General features: G+C 46.1%; 1 protein-coding gene across 3 annotated transcripts; it reads right to left on the bottom strand.

The window, feature by feature from the left end:
- Nucleotides 1-3,493: 3,493 nt before the first annotated feature.
- SAP30L (SAP30 like) lies at nucleotides 3,494-18,602 on the bottom strand. Of its 3 annotated transcripts, XM_025388670.1 has the most exons (4): nucleotides 17,751-18,602; nucleotides 13,385-13,507; nucleotides 11,076-11,174; nucleotides 3,494-8,635 (listed from the first exon to the last, which is right to left on the bottom strand). In XM_025388670.1, exons 1-4 carry the CDS (start codon nucleotides 17,952-17,954, stop codon nucleotides 8,507-8,509), a joined length of 555 nt encoding a protein of 184 aa, XP_025244455.1. In that variant the 5' UTR covers nucleotides 17,955-18,602; the 3' UTR covers nucleotides 3,494-8,506. The 3 variants fall into 3 exon arrangements, with proteins under 3 accessions (XP_025244455.1, XP_025244456.1, XP_025244457.1); XM_025388671.1 differs by lacking the exon at nucleotides 13,385-13,507; XM_025388672.1 differs by lacking the exon at nucleotides 13,385-13,507 and having other exon boundaries at nucleotides 11,076-11,159.
- Between the last annotated feature and the right edge of the window lie 832 nt (nucleotides 18,603-19,434).

Here is a 19,434-nt window from a genome sequence, read left to right as displayed (position 1 = left end):
GAAAGTCAAATTTACTCCAAAATCACCAATGAGGACTAACCATGGTTGCCATATTAGTTGTGGCCTTTTTTTACTTGCTACCCTTGTGGTGCTCAGGGCAGAACAGGGCATGTCTGTTGACCTCAACCAGATCGACTGTTAACAGCAGCATGCTCCAGTTCTGTCCCTCTCAGCCAACCTCTGACAGTTTCATTAACCCCATTAAATCATGCAGGTGCCTTTACACCTCCTGGGCTTGTTAATCTCTGTTCAGCTCTGGTAAGTTAAAACCTGGCTAGAAGGTTGGATGTACCTTGTTAACCTCCATTAAACCCTATTAAATTTCTTAACTAGCGTCCTAGTGACTTCTCAAAATCCCTCATTAAAGTTTAGTAAATCCAGTTGATTGGGACAAGGGTAAATGTTGTAGCTGCGCTGCTTCAGAGCTTGGCATTCTGAGTTCTTTGATGGTGGGGTTGACAGCAGCATCCCTAGAGCCAGGCAAGCCTCGGGGATCCATCCTGGGAGTGCCTTTAGCTCCTTGGCTCTCATTGTTACTGGGCAAGTGCCTCAGCTTTCCTGAGACTGTATTTACACCTCTATAAATTGGAGTTAATAATAGTTCCTACCTGGTATGATTGTAGTGAGATTAAGTGAATTAATGCACATAAAACTATTAGCCATTGTCTGGCATGGACTCTGTACTTGATAGCTATTATTATTCCTGAATGTGGAAGATCTTTGCAGACAAAAAAAACTGTTGAGTAAACAGAAGACTCAGTTCCAGTACTAAATAAATATAGTGTCCTCCTCTGTGTCAGGTCTTGGGCTGGAATGGTGGGTTATTATCATTCTGGTTTTATGCAGACTGAAGATCATCCATTTGAATGACTTATCTTAACAGTGTCTTTGTGGCTGTGCATGTCACTCTGTTTGCTCAGACTCTGACACTTCTGAGCTGTTTGATGCTGAACATAACATATTTATAATACTTTCTTGATCAGGGCCTTAGGGGGTTGGACTCAGTGGTTCCTAAGCCTGGATGTGCAAATAAATTTCTGAGAGAATTTTTTTTTTTTTTTTTTTTAGATAGAGTCTTGCTGTGTCACCCAGGCTGGAGTGCAGTGGTGCAATCTTGGCTTACTGCAACCTCCACCTCCTGGGTTCAAGCGATTCTCCTGTCTCAGCCTTCCTAGTAGCTAGAATTACAGGCACATGCCACCATGCCCAGCTAAATTTTTTTCTATAGTAGAGGCAAGGTTTCACCATGTTGGCCAGGCTGGTCTTGAACTCCTGACCTCAAGTGATCCACCCACCTCAGCCTCCCAAATTGCTGCGATTACAGGCGTGAGCCACTGCACCCAGCCTCCAAGAGGATTTCATAAAAACATAGTTTTCTGGGCTTCACTTGAGAAGATTCTCATGAAGGAGAGCTCAAGGGGACCTTTTAACTAGTATTTGAACAGATGATACTGAAGCTGTTCATCTCTGCGCTGGGATTGGGAAACCTCTGGACCAGATTGGTGCTTCTCAACTTTATTGAGCTTAAGTCTTACCTGGAGAAATTTTAAAAATCATTATTACTGGGACTTAGACCCTGAGCTTTTCCTTTTGAGGATCTGGAATGGGGGCTCAGGAATTGGCATTGCAACAGAGTACTTAGGGGATTCTGATGGGTGGGGGGTGGCAAGTGCTACATTTTCTTTTTCTTTTTCTTTTTTTTGAGATGGAGTCTCGCTCTGTCACCAGGCTGGAGTGCAGTGGTGAGATCTCAGCTCACTGCAACTTCTGCTGGGTTCAAGCAATTCTCCTGCCTTAGCCTCCTGAGTAGCTGGGACTACTGGTGCATGCTACCACGCCCAGCTAATTTTTGTATTTTTAGTAGAGACGGTATTTCACCATGTTGGCCAGGATGGTCTCGATCTCTTGACCTCGTGATCTGCCTGCCTCAGCCTCCTAAAGTGCTGGGATTACAACACTGGACCTCCGATGATCTGATACTCAATGTCCTAAGGCTCTATTTTGAAAAGAAAAGAAAAGGGTGTCAGGTTCCTAGTGAAACTTCTGTTCTAACAGCATTATTAACATGTGGGTTCATCTCCATCTTTCCATTAAATTGTTATCTGTGGATCCTCAAGGGATGTTTACTTCAGCAGGGGGTTAGCCAGTTTTCAAAGTGTGGGGACAAAGCACCCCTTTGCCATTCAGTGTGTGAGGAAGTTGGGGACAGCAGGCAGGCCCCCATGGTTAGACACAGTATAAAAGAATGGGAGGAAGGCAGAGGAAGGGAAGTAACTGCTTATGCTAAGAAACACGGTATGCAAACTGGAACTTCCTTTGCTTTCTAAAGCAGCTCAGGGACCCTGTAAATGATGGTGTCCTTCAGCAACAATCCATCACTAATTCTGTGAGCTCCTTGGTGAGAGCCAGGACTCCCTGTCCTCTCCAATATCTCATGAAAAGCCACCCTCCACGCTCCTTACAGGGGAGTGGAATGGGAGAGGAGGAGGGTGTGGGGAGGATCTGCACTTTTAAAATTTCTGTAAGGCTTAAAATTTTAGAGTTAAGATGTATTACTTCTATGTAACTAATATGATAAAGACAAATATTTATTGCACATCTCCCTTTTCATTCTGCTGAGGACAAACCTGTGGTAAAGTGGCACTAGAGACAGGTTTGAAGTGGGAGACCTGACCTTGAGGCTTGCCTTTCTCTTCTCCAGCACTGTGAGGACAGGCAAGAGGCGTCATCTGGTAGGCCTCAGGGACCTCCACCAGTAACCTGCAGTCATATTGCCCTGGCTTCTCAAGCTGTAGTATCCCTAGGGAATTTGCTACTACACAGATTCTGATTCAGTAGACAGCCAGCAGGAGGGGCTGGGAGATTCTGCATTTCCAACAAATGCCCAGATGATGGATCAACTTTAAATAGCAACTCTATTTTAGTTGAAGAAACTCCAGGTCACACACTGTTAAAAATGTCTTTGAGACATTTAAACATTGGGATGTTTACATGAAGATCTGGATTTCCAGCTTCTCTAGTCAAATTGCAAGACATGGTCACACGGGGCTGGTGTGCCCGTAAGGCTACAGTAATGGGGAGCTGAGTAGTGGCTGCCCTTAGAAAGGACCTGAGTTTTCCAGTTTGCAGCTCACCCTCTGCAGGTATTTCAATGTGCAATCAATCCTCCATCCAGTTTATTTAGATGGAGAACTGAAGACCCAGAGAGAACTCTGCCCAGGGCATCCAGTATATTACATGGAAGTTGAGCTCCAGACTCAGGCTGTTGGACCCAGTCAGTCTCTTTCCAGGTGAGTGAATGGAATAACAGTACTGGAAACTTGGGCCTAACATTCTGGGATCTAAACTCAGTGTGCACCGGGAATGTAGGTGCTAGTATTTGGAGCTAGGAGGAAAGACCACTATCATTAATCACTGTATACACTGCCAGGGGCCAAATGTGGAAGTGAAAGCATCTGAATTCTATATAAAAATTCAAAGGGAAGACAGAGGGTCTCTTACTCATTCAGATTATTTATTAAGAGCAAAAGTCGGGCCATCCCATCTGTGTGATATTGCAACATGAAAAGTCACATACATACTAAGGAGACCCCATAGAATTGAGAGCCTTTCAACAGTACAGAGCCATAGATTACAAAGTTAAAATACAAATGATCCCCCAGATTTGGCAGGAAACAAGTACAATATGAGGAGGCCTGGAATGGAAGGGCACTTACTTTTCAATAAGGCAGTTACAAAATGGGAAAAAAAAAACCCCCAAAACCTCATACCCCAAAATATACTCTGATGAGCGTAGCAGACAATAGAAATGTAAAAGAGGGATTCTGTATAACCCTCTGTCATTGGCAAATGTGTTCAATACATGAAAGCAACCAAAGGGCTTGTGTTTTAAGATGCAAGCTAGATGAAACAACTGACTGTAGACATTTCTACCTCAAGAACAGTTCATATCTTGCCCCAGGCTGGATTCTACCTCAAAACATCAGACCCACTTTACCATTTCTAACCATAAACTTGGAAACAGTCTATAATACAATAAAAGGAATAAAAAGGCACCCCTAAAGCACCATGCTTCCCAAGGCATGATCTTGCGCTTGTCTGCCCTTCAGTTCAACTGCCCAGCTCAGTAACAGGGACCACGAGTCAGGACCAGCTGAATTATACAACCTCAAAGGATCACCTGGAAGGCAGATGTCTGATCAAGAGATCACAGACCAAGCCCATTTCATGAGAATTTAAATGCTAGGACAATACTACATCTCCCACTAGGGCTTTTGAACCCTGGTTTTAAATTACGGGCTAGATCTGTTTTCCCCTACCACTCATTTTGCAAAACTCAACTGGCCTAAACATTTCACTCAATCTTGAGTTCTGCAGGTTGGTCCCTGAGAGCCAGGTTGGCCTTGGGAATTTCTGCTCAATTTTAAGTTCTCAAGAATCTGAGGGCAGCTGACTTTGACTGAATTAGAGTTATCCTGTAAGTCAGAAAGAATGTTAGACAGGTCAAGAGGGCCAGAGATTGGTTCTGAAGACGCCATAAGACTTCAGGCACATCTTTATGTTTTAGTTTCCCCATCTCTAAAAACGGATGATTGGACAACAGCAAGCTTAACAGAGTTTCCACCTTGAAAATACAGCACTTCTCTGGCGCTGAGACCCTTAAGTCCTGAAGCTTTGTTTTCTCAGTAAAAACAGTGTGAAGTCCTTACAGGAATCTAAGATACAAGCCCTGGGCAACCATGAAAACTTTCAACTTCATGCAAAGCAACGAAGTTATAAATCTTCCAGCTGAACGTTTTCCTGATGTTGTGAGCATCCGTTTTTGTGGGGCAAGCACAGAACTGAGTCATCTGTCTTTTAGCAGGCTGCTAACATCTTCTCGTCCCCCCCGTCCCCTCCCCCAGCTTTGGCAAGAACAAGCCAGCCAGTAGGGTTTTCTCAACATTCTCCAACAAGGACCTGAGTGGACTAATACTCAGGGGTAAGGACGGTATACCAAAGTGTCCTAGCATTGTTTCTTTCCAAAAGGCAAACGCTATGCTTTGGGACAGCGCCAGCAATTAGGTGCTTTGCCAAAAATAACTTGTCCCGTGTGGCCCCCATGGGGCACAGACTAAGATGGAAATTACAGAGAACATAGAAAAGCCAGAGGTTTGCAAAGAATAGGCTTCTCCAGGAGGTAGTGGGTTCTCTGTCCTCGGAGGTGTTTAAGTCCAGACTGCTCAACCCCTTGGTGGGATGGTTGTAGGCAGAATGTCAGCACCTATGTGGAGACTAGACTGGATGACTTGACAGCCCGTTCCCAACTTTGAGATCTTGTCATTGTAATGACTGAGAGCGCCTCTGGATGACTTCCATGAAGCAGCTGCTCTGGGCTTTACACCAGGCACAGCCTCCCTCAATAGGCAAGGCACCCAGAGTAAGTTCCTTCTTCCATCCTCTCCCTCCCACCAGGCAGTTGCCCTGCAGGATATTAACAAAAAACCTCCCATAAAATAAAGAGCCAAAACACCAAAATTAGATGCAACACTGCAGATGAAAACAATTGTTACTATCTGTTCTCTGAAAGGCTAGCAGTGACTATTTAGCTATGACAGGAACATCTAACGGCTTGGCAGCTGTAACACGTAAGTAAAATTCCTCTTCATTTTACAACACTGGTCTTGAATACTTTGGTTTTTAATCTTTCATGAGATTCAGCTATAATCTTTTTTACATGCTGTTGCCAGCCTAAGAGTTTGTTCTTTGAAGCAAGAAGTTTGTCCATTGTTTTTTAAAAAATCTTAAAATAATATGAATGGCAGGAAATGGATGTTTCCATGTGAGAACCTTCAGGGCATATCAAAGAACCATACCAGGCTGGAAGTGAGGCAGGAACCATACTCTTTAAGTAAAAAGACAACACCACTTCTGGATTTCAAATTCCAGTTTTGCCCAGAAGCACCAAGAGGAAAGAAGGCAATGCTGCTATGTCACAGGTGGAGAGAAGCGCCAAGAGTCCTTGATGGGTGGTATAAAAATGGTGCAGCCAAGATGAACATTGCTTTCCCCACACCCCACTGCTCCCTGAAGCCAGACCCCGTTGCTCTGGAGGACCTGGCCACTTCTCACAGGCAGGAGTCCCTTCCGCACAGATAGAGCCACCAGAAACTGCAGAAGAGGCTAAGGCGAGTGGTTTAGTGGTCTGATGAAAGAACAGATTTCTGGACATAAGAAAAACAAAGGTTCAAATAGCTTTGTCTTTTCTCTCACCTGACCTGTTGAAAGGTCAGGTTGAAAAGATGCCCACAACCTCCACTTTCCACAAGTACCTCTCCTTAGAGGAAAGACAACAAGGGACCCAAGTGGACACACAGTATCTGGCTGAAGGTAAAATGTTTCCCCAGGTTTCGCTTTGGAACAAAGATTCTTTCAGACACACTTGAACAGATGGATCCTACCACCATATATTCTTGTGCAGAAGCTACTGTCTCTCTCAACTGGGAAAACAGATTTGCTGCTAAAGAAATAGTGATGTGACCTACACGCCCACAATTCTGGTTTACATATCAGAAAAGTACACTTTTTTACTCATTAAGATATGGACATTTCCATGGAGTAAGTTAACAATGCCTTAACCTGCAGGCCCCATCTGCCCCTCAGCCTTCTTGGTGCCTGTATCAACATCTCTCAGCTGTAAGCAGGGATAGAATCTCTAAACACATAGTGAATGTGAATGACTGAAAACACTCACAGAGCACTGGAACATGCCATCCATAGCCAGGAGGCATACCAAAATAGGATGCCCTCACAGTCCAGAGTATGTTCTATGTACACCCATTTATACATATGTAATTAAAAAGGCTGCAATCTGCTAGACATGCACTTTGAACACAGGCGAAAGCTTTGCTGCAATGGAACACACTGCATTTTAGTGAGCATGGTGACCCTGTCCCCATTCCACAGAAAGCGTAGTACTCTGCTCCACAGAACTGAGACCTTTGGACACTCTGCCACCCTGCTCAGTAGTGGGTGTAGTTCTGACTTCTCTGTGATGGTGCTCTGATTAAGCCATTTGTGAAATTCTGCCAGGCCAGGCTGTCCATTCTTCTTAAGGCTTAAGAAATAACTCAGAATTGAAACTAAGTAGGAAAATGACATCTGTGACCACACGTCAAGATGGTCATAAATCAGAATCCAAATCTTTTTCTTCTCTTTCTCCCACCCTCCTACCCCATACCCTCTGCCCTCCACTACACAGATTAAAGAATTTTGCAAAAGCATATTTTTGGATATAAAGCTTTGTTTTCACAGGATACTTTGGCTCTGATATAATTAGATTGAGGAGTTCAACGTTTTGAACAAAAAAATTAGGTAATTTTCAAAAATTATTTTAGCAATCTTTCTCCCTAAGAGGGAGGCAAATTGTTCACAAAAATGAGCATCAGATGGAACTGACCTTTGTTGCCCAAACTCATGATTTGCTGATGACCAGAGCCCAGGGAGTCAAGGCCAGCCAGCCTTTCAATCCTAAGCTGGACTTCTGGGCAGGAATCACACAGCCCCTGGCAGCTTGCATGGTGGTTGTGAACTTAGGATGAAAACTTCTAAAAACACTTACCCCAAATTACTAAATATGTCAGTGTGTCAATGCATTTATTGCCAAGAAGCTTGGCTAAAGGTCATAATATCTAACTGCACCCCAAAGAGTGAAGTATAGTGGGGTGCATAAGGGACTGTATCTTCTGTGAGGGTCTCTATATCAGTGTTTCTGGAACCCTCAACAAAATCAGTTTTGCACATGCAACTGTCCTGAAATCCTTATCTGATCAGAAACTTCCTTGTTGGTGTATCAGGATTTCCTCCACATTCTAGCAGTTAAGTGGTGAGCAACAGAAATGGCAGAGGTCTCAGTAATGACAGGTGTGAAACAGATGTTACAAGGCTGGCACTATTAGTGACAGCTCAATTAGCCAATACCTACTGATTGAGTGCCTCCTGTGTACAAGGCACAGGGTGAGTGAGGGGGACCAGTGTCAAACTGATCTGCTGATAAATGACAAAGCTTGCAACAAAGCGGGCGGGATATCTATGTCGCCAGCGGGCAGCATGCAAGTCCAGATGTGGGTTTGCTCATGCACTTCCACGGTCAATTGCACCTTGCAGCTATTCCAAGCTACGGCTCACACGTGGCAGCCTGGTGGAGAAGAAGGTGATTACCAAAATATTTCTTATCCCACATTTCCAGTAGAATTGACTTAATGCTTTGCTGAATGCTGAAATACATAGTTTTAAATTCTTTTAATGATCCTGATTTTTTTAGTCCAGAGTTATCTTAAAAGAAAGTCTTTGTATACACATGCTGAATCATGAGAATATAATCCTCCTGACCAAAAAGATTTACAATATTCATCATTCAAACTTTTTTATTTACAATAATATTTAACAGTCTTTATGGGCTTAAATGTAGCAGATATCACCTGTGCATCAAGCATTACACTTCATTCCTCTAAGATGTGCTTCATCCTCACTCAAGCTGCTTGCCACCCTCCGATTTCTGGTCCAGTCTACTCTTGTTACTCTTCACCATGTAGATGAAGTAGGCAAGGGTCTCTTTTTCATTCACAGGTATGTTCCTGAAGTGTCGACTCACAGTCTATGTGGGGGGAAAATACCAAAGTTCCTTAAACCAGGCATAAATCACACCGCAAATTCTACATTGTACACAGGGAACAGGGAGTTGTTTGCAAGCTGTGGCGGGAATTACAAACGCTGCAGAACTTCCTGCTGTGTGCGGAACTCAGAATGCCCTTTGCCCTTTCTCCCCAGGGATGTAGGTGGTTTAATTTCCAGGATCCAAAAGTGGCTTTTTAACCTAAAACTCTTCAAGGCGCAGTTCTATTTCAGTGGCAGCCAACCACCTGTCACGGCATAATTTCACAGTCCTACTCATGGAGGAGAGACGGGGACTGCTCTGGTTGGCCAGCTGCTACCAAACCTCTCAGGCCTTGAAAGTGGGAAGAAATGTGTTTTTTAAAAATTGTGGGGCAGGTGTGGTGGCTCACACCTATAATCCCAATGCTTTAGGAGGTTAAGGCGGGAGGATCAGTTGAGGCCAGGAGTTCGAGACCAGCCTGGGCAACACAGTGGAGACCTCATCTCTACTAAAAACTTAGCCTGGTGTCATAGCATGCACCTGTGGTCCCAGCTGAGGTGGGAGGATCACTTGAGCCCAGGAGGTTGAAGCTGCAGTGAGCTGTGACTGCGCTATTGCACTCCAGCCTAGGGGACAGAGCGAGACCTTGTCTCAAAAACAAATAAAAATTGTGTTAGGCTGGGCATGGTGGCTCGCGCCTGTAATCCCTTTGGGAGGCCGAGGCGGGCAGATCACCTGAGGTCAAGAGTCTGAGACTAGCCTGGCCAACATGGTGAAACCCCGTCTCTACTAAAAATACAAAAATTAGCCGGGTGTGGTGGCAGGCACCTGTAATCCCAGCCACTTGGGAAACAGGCAGGAGACTCACTTGAACCCGGGAGGCAGAGGTTGTGGTGAGCTGAGATCATAGCAATGCACTCCAACCTGGGAGATAGAGCAAGACTCTGTCTCAAAAAAAAAAAAAAAAAAAAAAAAAAAAAAAGTGTTAAATGAACAGCCAATTGAACCAATTGAACAGAGGTATCCGAACCCCAAAATTCCTCTAAGTAGTGCATAACTGCCTCCTGAAAGACACATCAGATTTGAAGGAAAATGCATCATTTACTAATACTCCTAATACTTCATTCTGTAAGTAATGAGAATACAGGTCTCCTCCTGCCCCACCTCATTCTTTCCCTTCCACCAGAGAGAACACTGGCAATGGGTGATGTTATTTTAAAGTAGGAGAGGCTTCTGACCTCCTCTGTGTCATCTGGACACTGGTGAAGAAGTTGTTTAAGAAAAAGTGACGGCCGAGCAAGAAACCTCTAAAGGAAAAACCAAAAATGAAACAGGCTGGAAGCCTTTCAGGAAGTCTCAATGGATCAAGGTGACTGAAACAGATAGAAAAAGACAGAGAACTAGACATGAAGAGCTATTATCTCTGGATGACAGAGTTATATTTTTCTTTTCTCCATTTTCCAACTTTTCTATAATAGGCAGAAAAATATATTAAGAGGGATTAAGAAAGAAAAGAAGGACGAGAAAATATCTACAGAAGTGACAAAGACAGAATTATCAAGCCAGGCAGTTCATGTATTTTAAAAATGGCCAATGGAGCACTTCCCCCTACTCCAAACTGTGTTAAGAACTCAGGGCAGGAGAAAACTTTCTTGGGTGCCATTCATTAAAATACTTTTATTACCAACACCAGAGTAGGAGAAATCAAGGGAAAAAAAAAATAGCTCCTGTAGAACATCAGGAAGGTTTTGCAATGATTAATCTGACACACAAAATGATCATATCTATAAGAATCTTGCTAAGCCAGGCACAGTGGCTCACGCCTGCAATCCCATCACTTTGGGAGGTTGAGATAGAAGGATTGCTTGAGCCAAAGAGAATCACTTGAGCAACATAGTGAGGCCGCGTCTCTGCAAAAATAAAATTAGCTGTGCACAGGGGTGTGTACCTGTGGTCCCAGCTACTCTGGAGGCTGAGGTGGGAAGGATCACTTGAAGCTGGGAGGTTGGGGCTGCAGTAAGCCCAGAAGCCCAGACTGTGCCACTGCACTCCAGCCTGGGTGATAAAGCAAAACCCTGTCTCAAAAAAAAAAAAAAAAAAAAAAAAAAAAAGAATCTTGCAAAAAGGATTCAAACAAATGAACACTCAGGACTTAGAATCTGGAGTCATGAGATCCCAGGCTAAATTCTGCTATCAACTTGCTGTGTGATTTTAAGCAAATCCTTTCCTCTTTCTGTGCCATGGTTTCTTTTCTGGAGCTGAGGCCTTTGCAGGTCTAAAGCTGTGGGGTTCTAAATTGTGCCAAAGAGGAATACGGAGTTGCTTCCAGAACTCTGGAGGAGATTACAATTAGCAGACACACACAGTAAGGGAGAATCAGGGTAACCATCAGAAGCAGCACAATGCTGGCTCTCTTTAGAGGGCAATTTTGTCTACCTACTTCTGCTAACTGGGCCTTATTGAAGCCTGGTCTGGTCTGCAACTTGTAGTGTCGTTTATAACGTCGTAGGGTGTTCACTTGCAGCTGGAACAGATCAACCTAGGGAGAAGAAGAGAAAAATGTTATCCATCACTTGACCAACCAGGACTCACCAAGAGCCCACTATGTGCCTAGCACTACACTAAGGTAGGGGTGAGGATGGGGAGGGCTTCAAAAGAGGTCTTAGAAATGGTCCATTGAGGACTAGTAACTGGTTGGGAGGGCAAAAATAACAGTGGAAAAACAGTTCTGGCTGGGGTGGGCTGATCTCACACAACTGGTGGAGAAGGTAAAGCTTAAGCTAAGGAGAAGTAGGGTCTGATAAGGCACTGAGAAACAGGGTAGGGAATAGGAGAAAAGATCAGAGCACAGAAAGCTGGAAGAGGCACAGATGGGCAAGGGGGTCACAGGCAACTGTGATGGGTTTAAAAGGTGAGAATGGATGGTAGCACATCTAGAAAAACAGAAGGAGCTATCACAGAGGGTAGAGGGTGATGGCACAGGATGGGTCTGGTGGTGGCTGTTGGGAACACTGATGGGGGAACACAGAGGGAGATGCTATAGCAACAAGCAGAATGAGATAAAGAGGTTGAGCTTTGGAGAGGCAGTGATGCTAGAAGGGACACCAAAGATGGAGAGCAAAGGCAAAAACCAGAGACATCCTGGAGGAAGATAGGCCAGAACGAGGCAGCGACCAGATAAAGGGGCACAAAGGAGGGCAGTGGGAAGAACTGTTATCCTCAAATAGCTCTTTCCTAGGCCCAGCCTTCTGGTATTAGAATCCTTAACCTCCCTCCAGAGAAAGTTCAAAAGTTACTGTAGTGAATGTGCAAACCAGCAGGTTAGGGTTGGGGTCTTTGCAGATGACTGGATAACAGAGGGGAAGGGACCCCCCCTTTTTGTTTCTAACAAAGGAAGAGAGGAAAGCTGCATAGTCATGAAAAATCGAAGGCCCATAAAGTTGGGCTGCCTTTACCTGCCTCTAAAAGAGCTGTTCTTGCTTCAGGCAGGTGGAGAGCACTTAAAAACAAAATGAATGATCAATATGAGGGGCCAAAGTCCTTCATTCTTTTCAAAACATTCCTTAAAACCTTTTTTTTTTTTTTTTTTTTTTTGGTGAAAACCACTTAGAAATCGAATACATCCATTTCTTTATAAAATAACAATAATGCTAAAAGCAACAGCAAGATTCTGTAAACCAACATTGGAAAAGGGGACACAGGGAGGGGCAGAGGGAAAGGGCCAGATTTTCAACGGTTTCCTCCACATCTGCAGACAAAGGCCCGCCTACTCTTTCTATTCCTACACAGTCATTTTCACTCTGAGTGCTAACAGGCGGTTGCCTTATGAAATATTCATGTGTCAAATATTCAATGTACACTATAAACGGTTCTTCTTTTGCTGAGTCTTGAGTGAAAACAATTTAGTAGAAAGAAAATCCAATATTCCTTCCTGAAGCCTCACTTAATAGACACAGGCACCTGAAGGGAAGGCGGCCTTCCAGTTTGAGAAGCCTAGGTCTCATGGTCTAGCGCAGTGGTTCTCAACACAGGACGATTTTGTCTCGTAAAGGAGGTGTGGCAATGTCTGGAGACACTTTTCGATTGTCATGACTCAGGATGGTGATGGGTAGAATCCCATGAGGGGATGCTGCTGAGGCATGCTGTTAAATATCCTACAATGCAGAGGACAGTCCCCACAACAAAAACTATCTGACCCCAAATGTCAACAGTGCTAGAGTTGAGAAAACCAGGTCCAGTTTAGTCAACTTTGAAATGGATCCTTGGGAACAGCCTGGACTAGGTGTCAAGAAATCAGTGAGAGAAAATCAGAGCTGGTATGAACTGATGACCTACATCTTCATTTTTTAGGGAAGAGACTTCTCCCAAACCATTACACACTCTCTAAAGGTTTTAAACAAGGTTTTTAAAAAAGTGACACTGTGGTTGTATTTATGCATTTGTCAGGGGCGTCTTGCAGAAAAACAGCGTGGTCTACTGGAAAGGGCCCCAGACTAGAGCCTCCAAACTATATACCTGACCTTGGCTCTCTGTGCCTGTCCATAAAATGATGGGGCAGTCTGACCAGTGGGTATCCAAGCTTTTAGCTCTCAGATTCCGTATTACTATAATTCACTTTTCAAATAATCCACAGCAAAACAAAGGGGACTAAAATTACTTCTTAATACAAAAAGCAGACCAGGTCAGAGATGAGGATCAGATTAGAATCCATTTTTCCAGCTTCCGCAAATTGATTTCTTTGACCTTTACCTCAGGAATGTCAGTGTCGTGCTCGGGAGAATCTCCACCATCGTCACTTGTCTTCCTCTTCCTTTTATTTCGGACACTCTGGATGAAATTTTTGTGAAAATCACAGATATACAGGTGCCTTACCTGACGGACAGAAAAATCAAAGTCAGAGTTGGCCAATTCCTTGGAGACAGCAACAGGTATCTGTCAAATTGTGGGGCTTCCGTCCATTGTAGGGCATTGGAGAGATAGACGGAAGACAAGATGTAGGCCTCCCAGAAGCTCACTACTGAGGTGCAGAAGAACACCAAGAGAACGCTAACATCACACTTTGTGGCGTATCATACACCAAGCCTCCAGTGAATGGTGAAAACAGTAAATGGTACAGATTCAGCAAAGGAAGAGATTCCTGCAACAGAGATGCTCAGGGTGAAGGGCCCTGACTAAAAGGGAGGACTTTAGGCAGACAGGAAGCATTCCAGATGGGTAGGAGTGCCAAGACTTTAGAGTTTCCAATGGAGGATGACAGAAAGAGTGAGTGAGGAGGCCCAGGGTACAGTGTCAGTTGGGTGATGATGGCTGCCCATGTAATGTAGGAGCATAATGAAAAAGTGAGGCATCTGGGCGGTGGGCATGAGAACAGCTTAGACTTTCCTTCCGACAAGACAGAGTCCCTCAAGGAAGCAGGGAGTGATGCGACATTTTCAGAAGACCTGTAGGAGTCACGAACTTATAGTGGGCTGGAATGCACTGTCCTGGGGAGGAGGAAAGCAGGACACAAGGGACTGTGGCAATGGTATTTGGGACACTCTATTTTTACACTTACAATAGCTACTATTGTAGGATAATAACTCTCTGAAAAACTTTGTTTCTATGTGTCAATTTAAAATTCTTGCATTATCTCACATCTGATCCACAAAGAAAAGTGGAAAAAGATGTGGAAATTCTTACAAGGTAGAACCACATACAAGAAGGTGGATACTACAGATTTTCTAATACAGGATGGAGGTAAGTGAAGGTGGCAGCAACAGCTAAGACATGAAGAATCCTCCATGGCTGGCTGGAGGAGCCATTGAAAAACCTTACAGAAACTGAATGCCTGGCAAATGACTTGGGGTTGTTGATAGTGAAACAGCTGTTTCACAAATGTTCTGCAGAGACTTCTGAATTTGAGTTTATTCCTTAAATCCTTAAAGATAAAAGTAAGCTGGCAGGAAATCGCATCAATTAATTCAGACCTTTTCATGGAGAAAATAATGAAAACTGTTTATTCAGATGAATGATCACTTTCATGTGGCTGATTAGTGAGTCATGAATACTTCTAAGTTTATACCGTGATGGTGTCTTGCAGACAGGAGGTACTCGGAAAATGTTGATGTACCAATATAGGAAATCTCCTATATCTAAAAGTGGCTTAGGCTAATGAAAGCCACTACTTACGTGGTTACAAATTGGGATAGCTTTGTCAGATTCAACCCGGACTTTCGAACACAGCACATGCCACTGTCCCTAAGAATCCCACCTAGCTGATGTATATAATACTGAACATGCTTTTCTCCAGGAAGAAAGCACAACAAAGCCCACTCTGCATCCCTGAGAGGAAGCTGGTCCTGCACGTTAGCCAGACTGGTGAGACCACTCACATCAACTGCTCAAGTTCACATTAACAAACTTCATAGGAGAACAGGGAGAATAGGTGGCTTCCTAAAGCTTCGGCTGGGAGATTTCAGATCAGGACAATAGAATAACAGAATCCTAGTTGTACGAGAATTTAGCAATCACTAGTACAATCCCATTGACCCCAATCCCGTTTTCTAGACGGGTAAAAATGAAGCCATCCAGAGTGAGGAAATGACCTGGCCAAGGTCACCCAGGCCTTCTGCCCCCCTAGTACATGTCTTTTCCTACCCCAGCATTTTCCTTTATACTATTCTCAACTTCCACTTTTCTCCGGGAATAAAAAAAAAAAAAAAGCAGAAATATGTCAACTGGAGGTGTATTAATATTTTAATAGATCACAGAACACTGCCAAAGTCTATATAAAATGAGTTAAACAGCCTGAGTTGAATTTTTGGTGCTGTTATTTAAAAAGGTTCTCTGCTAGACTCTCTTACAAGATAAATAATCATTTTCTCCTTAACCCTTTTCATGTACATACTGGTTTTCAGAAATTTCAGAGCTCAGTGGCCTTTGGGAGTGGGGTCGGGGCAGGAGGTGGTAGCAAAGGCTCTAGTTTTTTTCCTTCACTTTCTGCAATAGCTAAAAATTATTGTAACATAGCAGTTACTTGGAATTGAATTCCTGCCCAAGCCTGTGAGAAAGAAATAGAATCCCTTTCAGAAATAATGACTCCACAACACCACCTTAAAACAAATTGTGAATGATTCCACCTGGAAACCTTACTCCTTCAGAAGTATTACCTTTTGGGAACACTAATGCTAGGCTCAGGCTGCCCTTCTTCTAGACAGTGGGTGTGAAATGATCAGCATAGCTCAACATAGGTTTTCAAGTAGAGTCAATGGGTAAATAAAAGGAGTCCTGGTTGCAGCAGCAAAATCATTCAGATGGGAAGGCATCCAATCTAAAAGGACTGGAAGATTCTATTTTTTTAAGGACTGGAAAATATTATAATAAGCTGCTCAAGCAGCTTCTAACAACCTACACAGAAGGTAGGCAGTGTTTCTAAGTGGATGAATTCATTGTCATAAGCATTTCACCTCAATAGGTGACCTAACAAGGGATCACCTTGTTGTGTAGCCCCTTGTTTGTTCTCAGATAACTTCCATTCGTGTATTCATTGATAGAGATTTGTAGTAAGAAAGCCATTAACTCTCTCCCAACCACTTAAAAATAGCAACTGTCCATGCAAGAGCAGCAACTGTATTATAACAATTAACTTAAAAACAGGGGTAGGAGGGAAGAGTCTGAAGAAAGGACAGGGGGCTGGGCACAGTGGCTCATTCCTGTAATCCTAGAACTCTGGGAGGCCTAGGCTGGTGGATCATTTGAGGTCAGGAGTTCAAGATCAGCCTGTCCAACATGGCGAAACCCCATCTCCACTAAAAATACAAAAATTAGCCAGGCATGGCAGCAAACGCCTGTAATCCCAGCTAATCAGGAAGCTAAGGCAGGAGAATCGCTTCAACCCAGGAGGTGGAGGTTGCAGTGAGCCGAGATCTTGCCACTGCACTCCAGCCTGGGTGACAGGCGAGAGACTCTGTCTCAAAAAAAAAAAAAAAAAAAAAAAAGGACAGGAGAGATTTTTTATTTATTAGAGACTTAATGAAGACTTATGTATAGGGCTTGGAAGTAAATTAGATAGTATGTTTAAGAAATTAACCAGCCTCCTAGGTGCTGTGTGTATCTGACACCCTCACTTCCTATCTCTGGGCCTATTTCAACCCTAAAACCAGAGAGGAAACGTGCACTCCCTCTCAGTTTAACAAGCAGTCTCTGATTTCCTACAACTGTGGAGAAATTCTGATTCTAAAAGAGAATGGATGTTAACCACCTAAGCTCTTAGCTAGTTTACCTGAATATTAAATATCCCCTTAACTCATTTTCAATTCCTAATCATGAAGCAATCACTTAAGGCTTGCAGCAACAGATGTCAAACTAAAAAGTTCTTAATTGGTTAACAATAGGCACAGCTTCAGAATTGTTAACTAGAAGTGGTGAAATCACACAGAAGTTTCCTATAATAAGCCACAAAGAGCAGGGCAATCCGATTTAAATTTAAATCTCCACCCCCTTATTTCAAAAGAAACTACCACTAAGAAAATTGATTTCTTTTCTTCTCCCTCCAGTCACATCGACTGCAAGAGCCATTTCCCAAGACCTGGCCTTGGTCTTATTTCTGCCACATCCTAGAAAAACCCATTCCCACAGTTGCCTGCGAAGCAGCTAGCTCGGTGACACTCTGCAGATACCGAGGCTGCGGGAGCCAGGGAAGTAACTGCCACCTTTCTCTGTCTGAAGGAATAACAGGGTTCCTAGAAGGAGAGAGAAGTTGGAAAAGAGCCGGGTATCTTCATCACCCGCCCCTCCGATTCTTGCTGCTTCAAGGGCCAACAAAATTAACCCACCTCTCCCTGCTCTAAAGTCTAAACCATAAACCAATAAAACAAGTTGGAAACTGCTGTCCAATCTTCCCAGGCAGCAGGAGTCCTGAAGTCCCCGCCCCCATCCTCCCGGATCTGGGTAGAATCACAGTCAGAGCATGTCAGCGCTGGAGCGGCCTTTGAAATGCCGAGTCCAACTCAGTTCTGCAGACGCGGGGCGGCGAGGCCCACGGCGGGTAGTGCCCAGGGAGTCCCGACCGCAGCCCGGGGCAGCGGACGGAGAGCTGGGGGCGCCGGGGCCCAGACGCGGGTGGGGGCGGACTCACGCTCTTGTCGATGTCCAGCTTGAGTTTCTTCTGCGAGATGCTCTTCTGGACCCTCTTGCTGAAGGAGGCGTTGCCCGCGGGCCGGACGCAGCGCTCGCCGTCCTCGATGAGGCAGCAGCTCTGGCCGTAGCCCGGGGCGGCGGCGGCAGCGGGGGCGGCGGGGGGCCCTTCGCGGCTGTCCTCCTCCGTGCTGAAGCCGTTCATCTCCCCGCCCCGGGCCGGTCCCTCTGGGGGAGGGTCCCCGGTAGGCCACTCCGCGGCCGCGCGTGCCGCGGGGCAGGTCGCTGAGACTCCCGCACCCGAGGGTCCCAGAGTCCGTCTCCAGCCCGGGCGCTGCCCTGCCCCGCGTCCGAGAGGCCTGGGTCCCTCCGCCCCCGGCTCTCCGCCTCCGGAAGCCCCCTTCCTCCCCGCTCGAGGCCCCGGGGTCGGCTCCCGCGGCTCGCAGGGCCCCGCCGGGGGTCACCCGGAGGAGCCTTCTGCCGGGGGCCCAGAACCGTAACCCTGCAGCGGGGGCGTCCGGGAGGGCGTCCCAGGAAACAGCCGCTCCCTAAGGACTCCGGGCCTGGGTTGCCAGGGGGTTTCGAAGGCCCCCGCCGGCTCCCGCCTTCTTTCGGCTGCGGGGCAAACTCGCTGCCGGGCAGCTCCCCCGGGGTGGCGCGGCCTCCTCGCGCGGGGCCCGGCCTCGAACCCGCGGCACCCGGGCCCCGCGGCTCGTCTGGCCCACTCCACCCCTGCAGCAGCTCAGCTGCGCCCCGAGTCCCGCGGCAGCCCCAGGGCCGCCCGGCCGCCGCCCGCCGAACGCGCCGCACCACAACAGTTCGCTCCCCCCGCCCTCCGCGGGACAACGGAAGTCCCGCCTTCACGCGACCATTGGTCTCATTTGCTCTCTGGGCGGGGCTGCTGCCGCCGCTGGCGCGTCCCATTGGGCGTCACCACCGCCAGTCTCCGGCGCCAGGCTACTTCCTGGACTCTGCTGGGATGGGTTCAAAGTAGAGAAAGTGGAAGAGGAAAGAGTTACCCCGGCGAGAACTGGGAACCGGGCCGCAGACTCTCCGGCCCCGGGGAGGGATGGTGAGCAGGAGCCTGGCTGGACCGAGGGCCAGACTCCAGGAACAGAGGAACACATTCGGGGACAGACAGTTGAGACGCGGAAGGGGACGCTGAGGGACAGACTTGGAGGAGCGGCATATGAGGGGACCTAGAGAGGATAGAGGTGCTATCATGAGAGGGACGGATTAATAAAATGAAAAGGCCAGGGCCAGAGGACTCGCGAATCCATGGGAGGAAGGGTGGGTGAAATAGGACGGAAAGCCAGTCATGGCGGGAAAGACAGAGGGACAACCACATACAGATACGTGGAAAGACATGCGGAGGAGGTGATGGGGGATCTTGCAAGGTAGTCGCAATGTTGGGGGTAGCCGATCCCTTCCAGACTGTGGAGAGTGGGACTGGCTTGGACGGCGCGGAAAAAAAAGCAGAGGGGGAAAGGAGACCCTGAGGGGTTTGGGCGACCCCTCCACTGGGAAGAATGGGGAGTCCGCATGAGGTCTGGAGGGTAGACTAGGTGAGCCGCGGGCAAGAAGAGAGGCTGCAGGGGAGATGGAGTGAAGGCTGGGAGTGGGGGCCAGGGGCCAATCTCGGGATCTAGATGGAGAAGGGCTGCGGTGTCTTGGGCCCTCCCTGG

Source organism: Theropithecus gelada, chromosome 6, assembly GCF_003255815.1.
Source record: "Theropithecus gelada isolate Dixy chromosome 6, Tgel_1.0, whole genome shotgun sequence".
Classification (NCBI taxonomy): Eukaryota; Metazoa; Chordata; class Mammalia; order Primates; family Cercopithecidae; genus Theropithecus; species Theropithecus gelada.
This window is presented reverse-complemented; position numbering and strand designations above follow the sequence as displayed.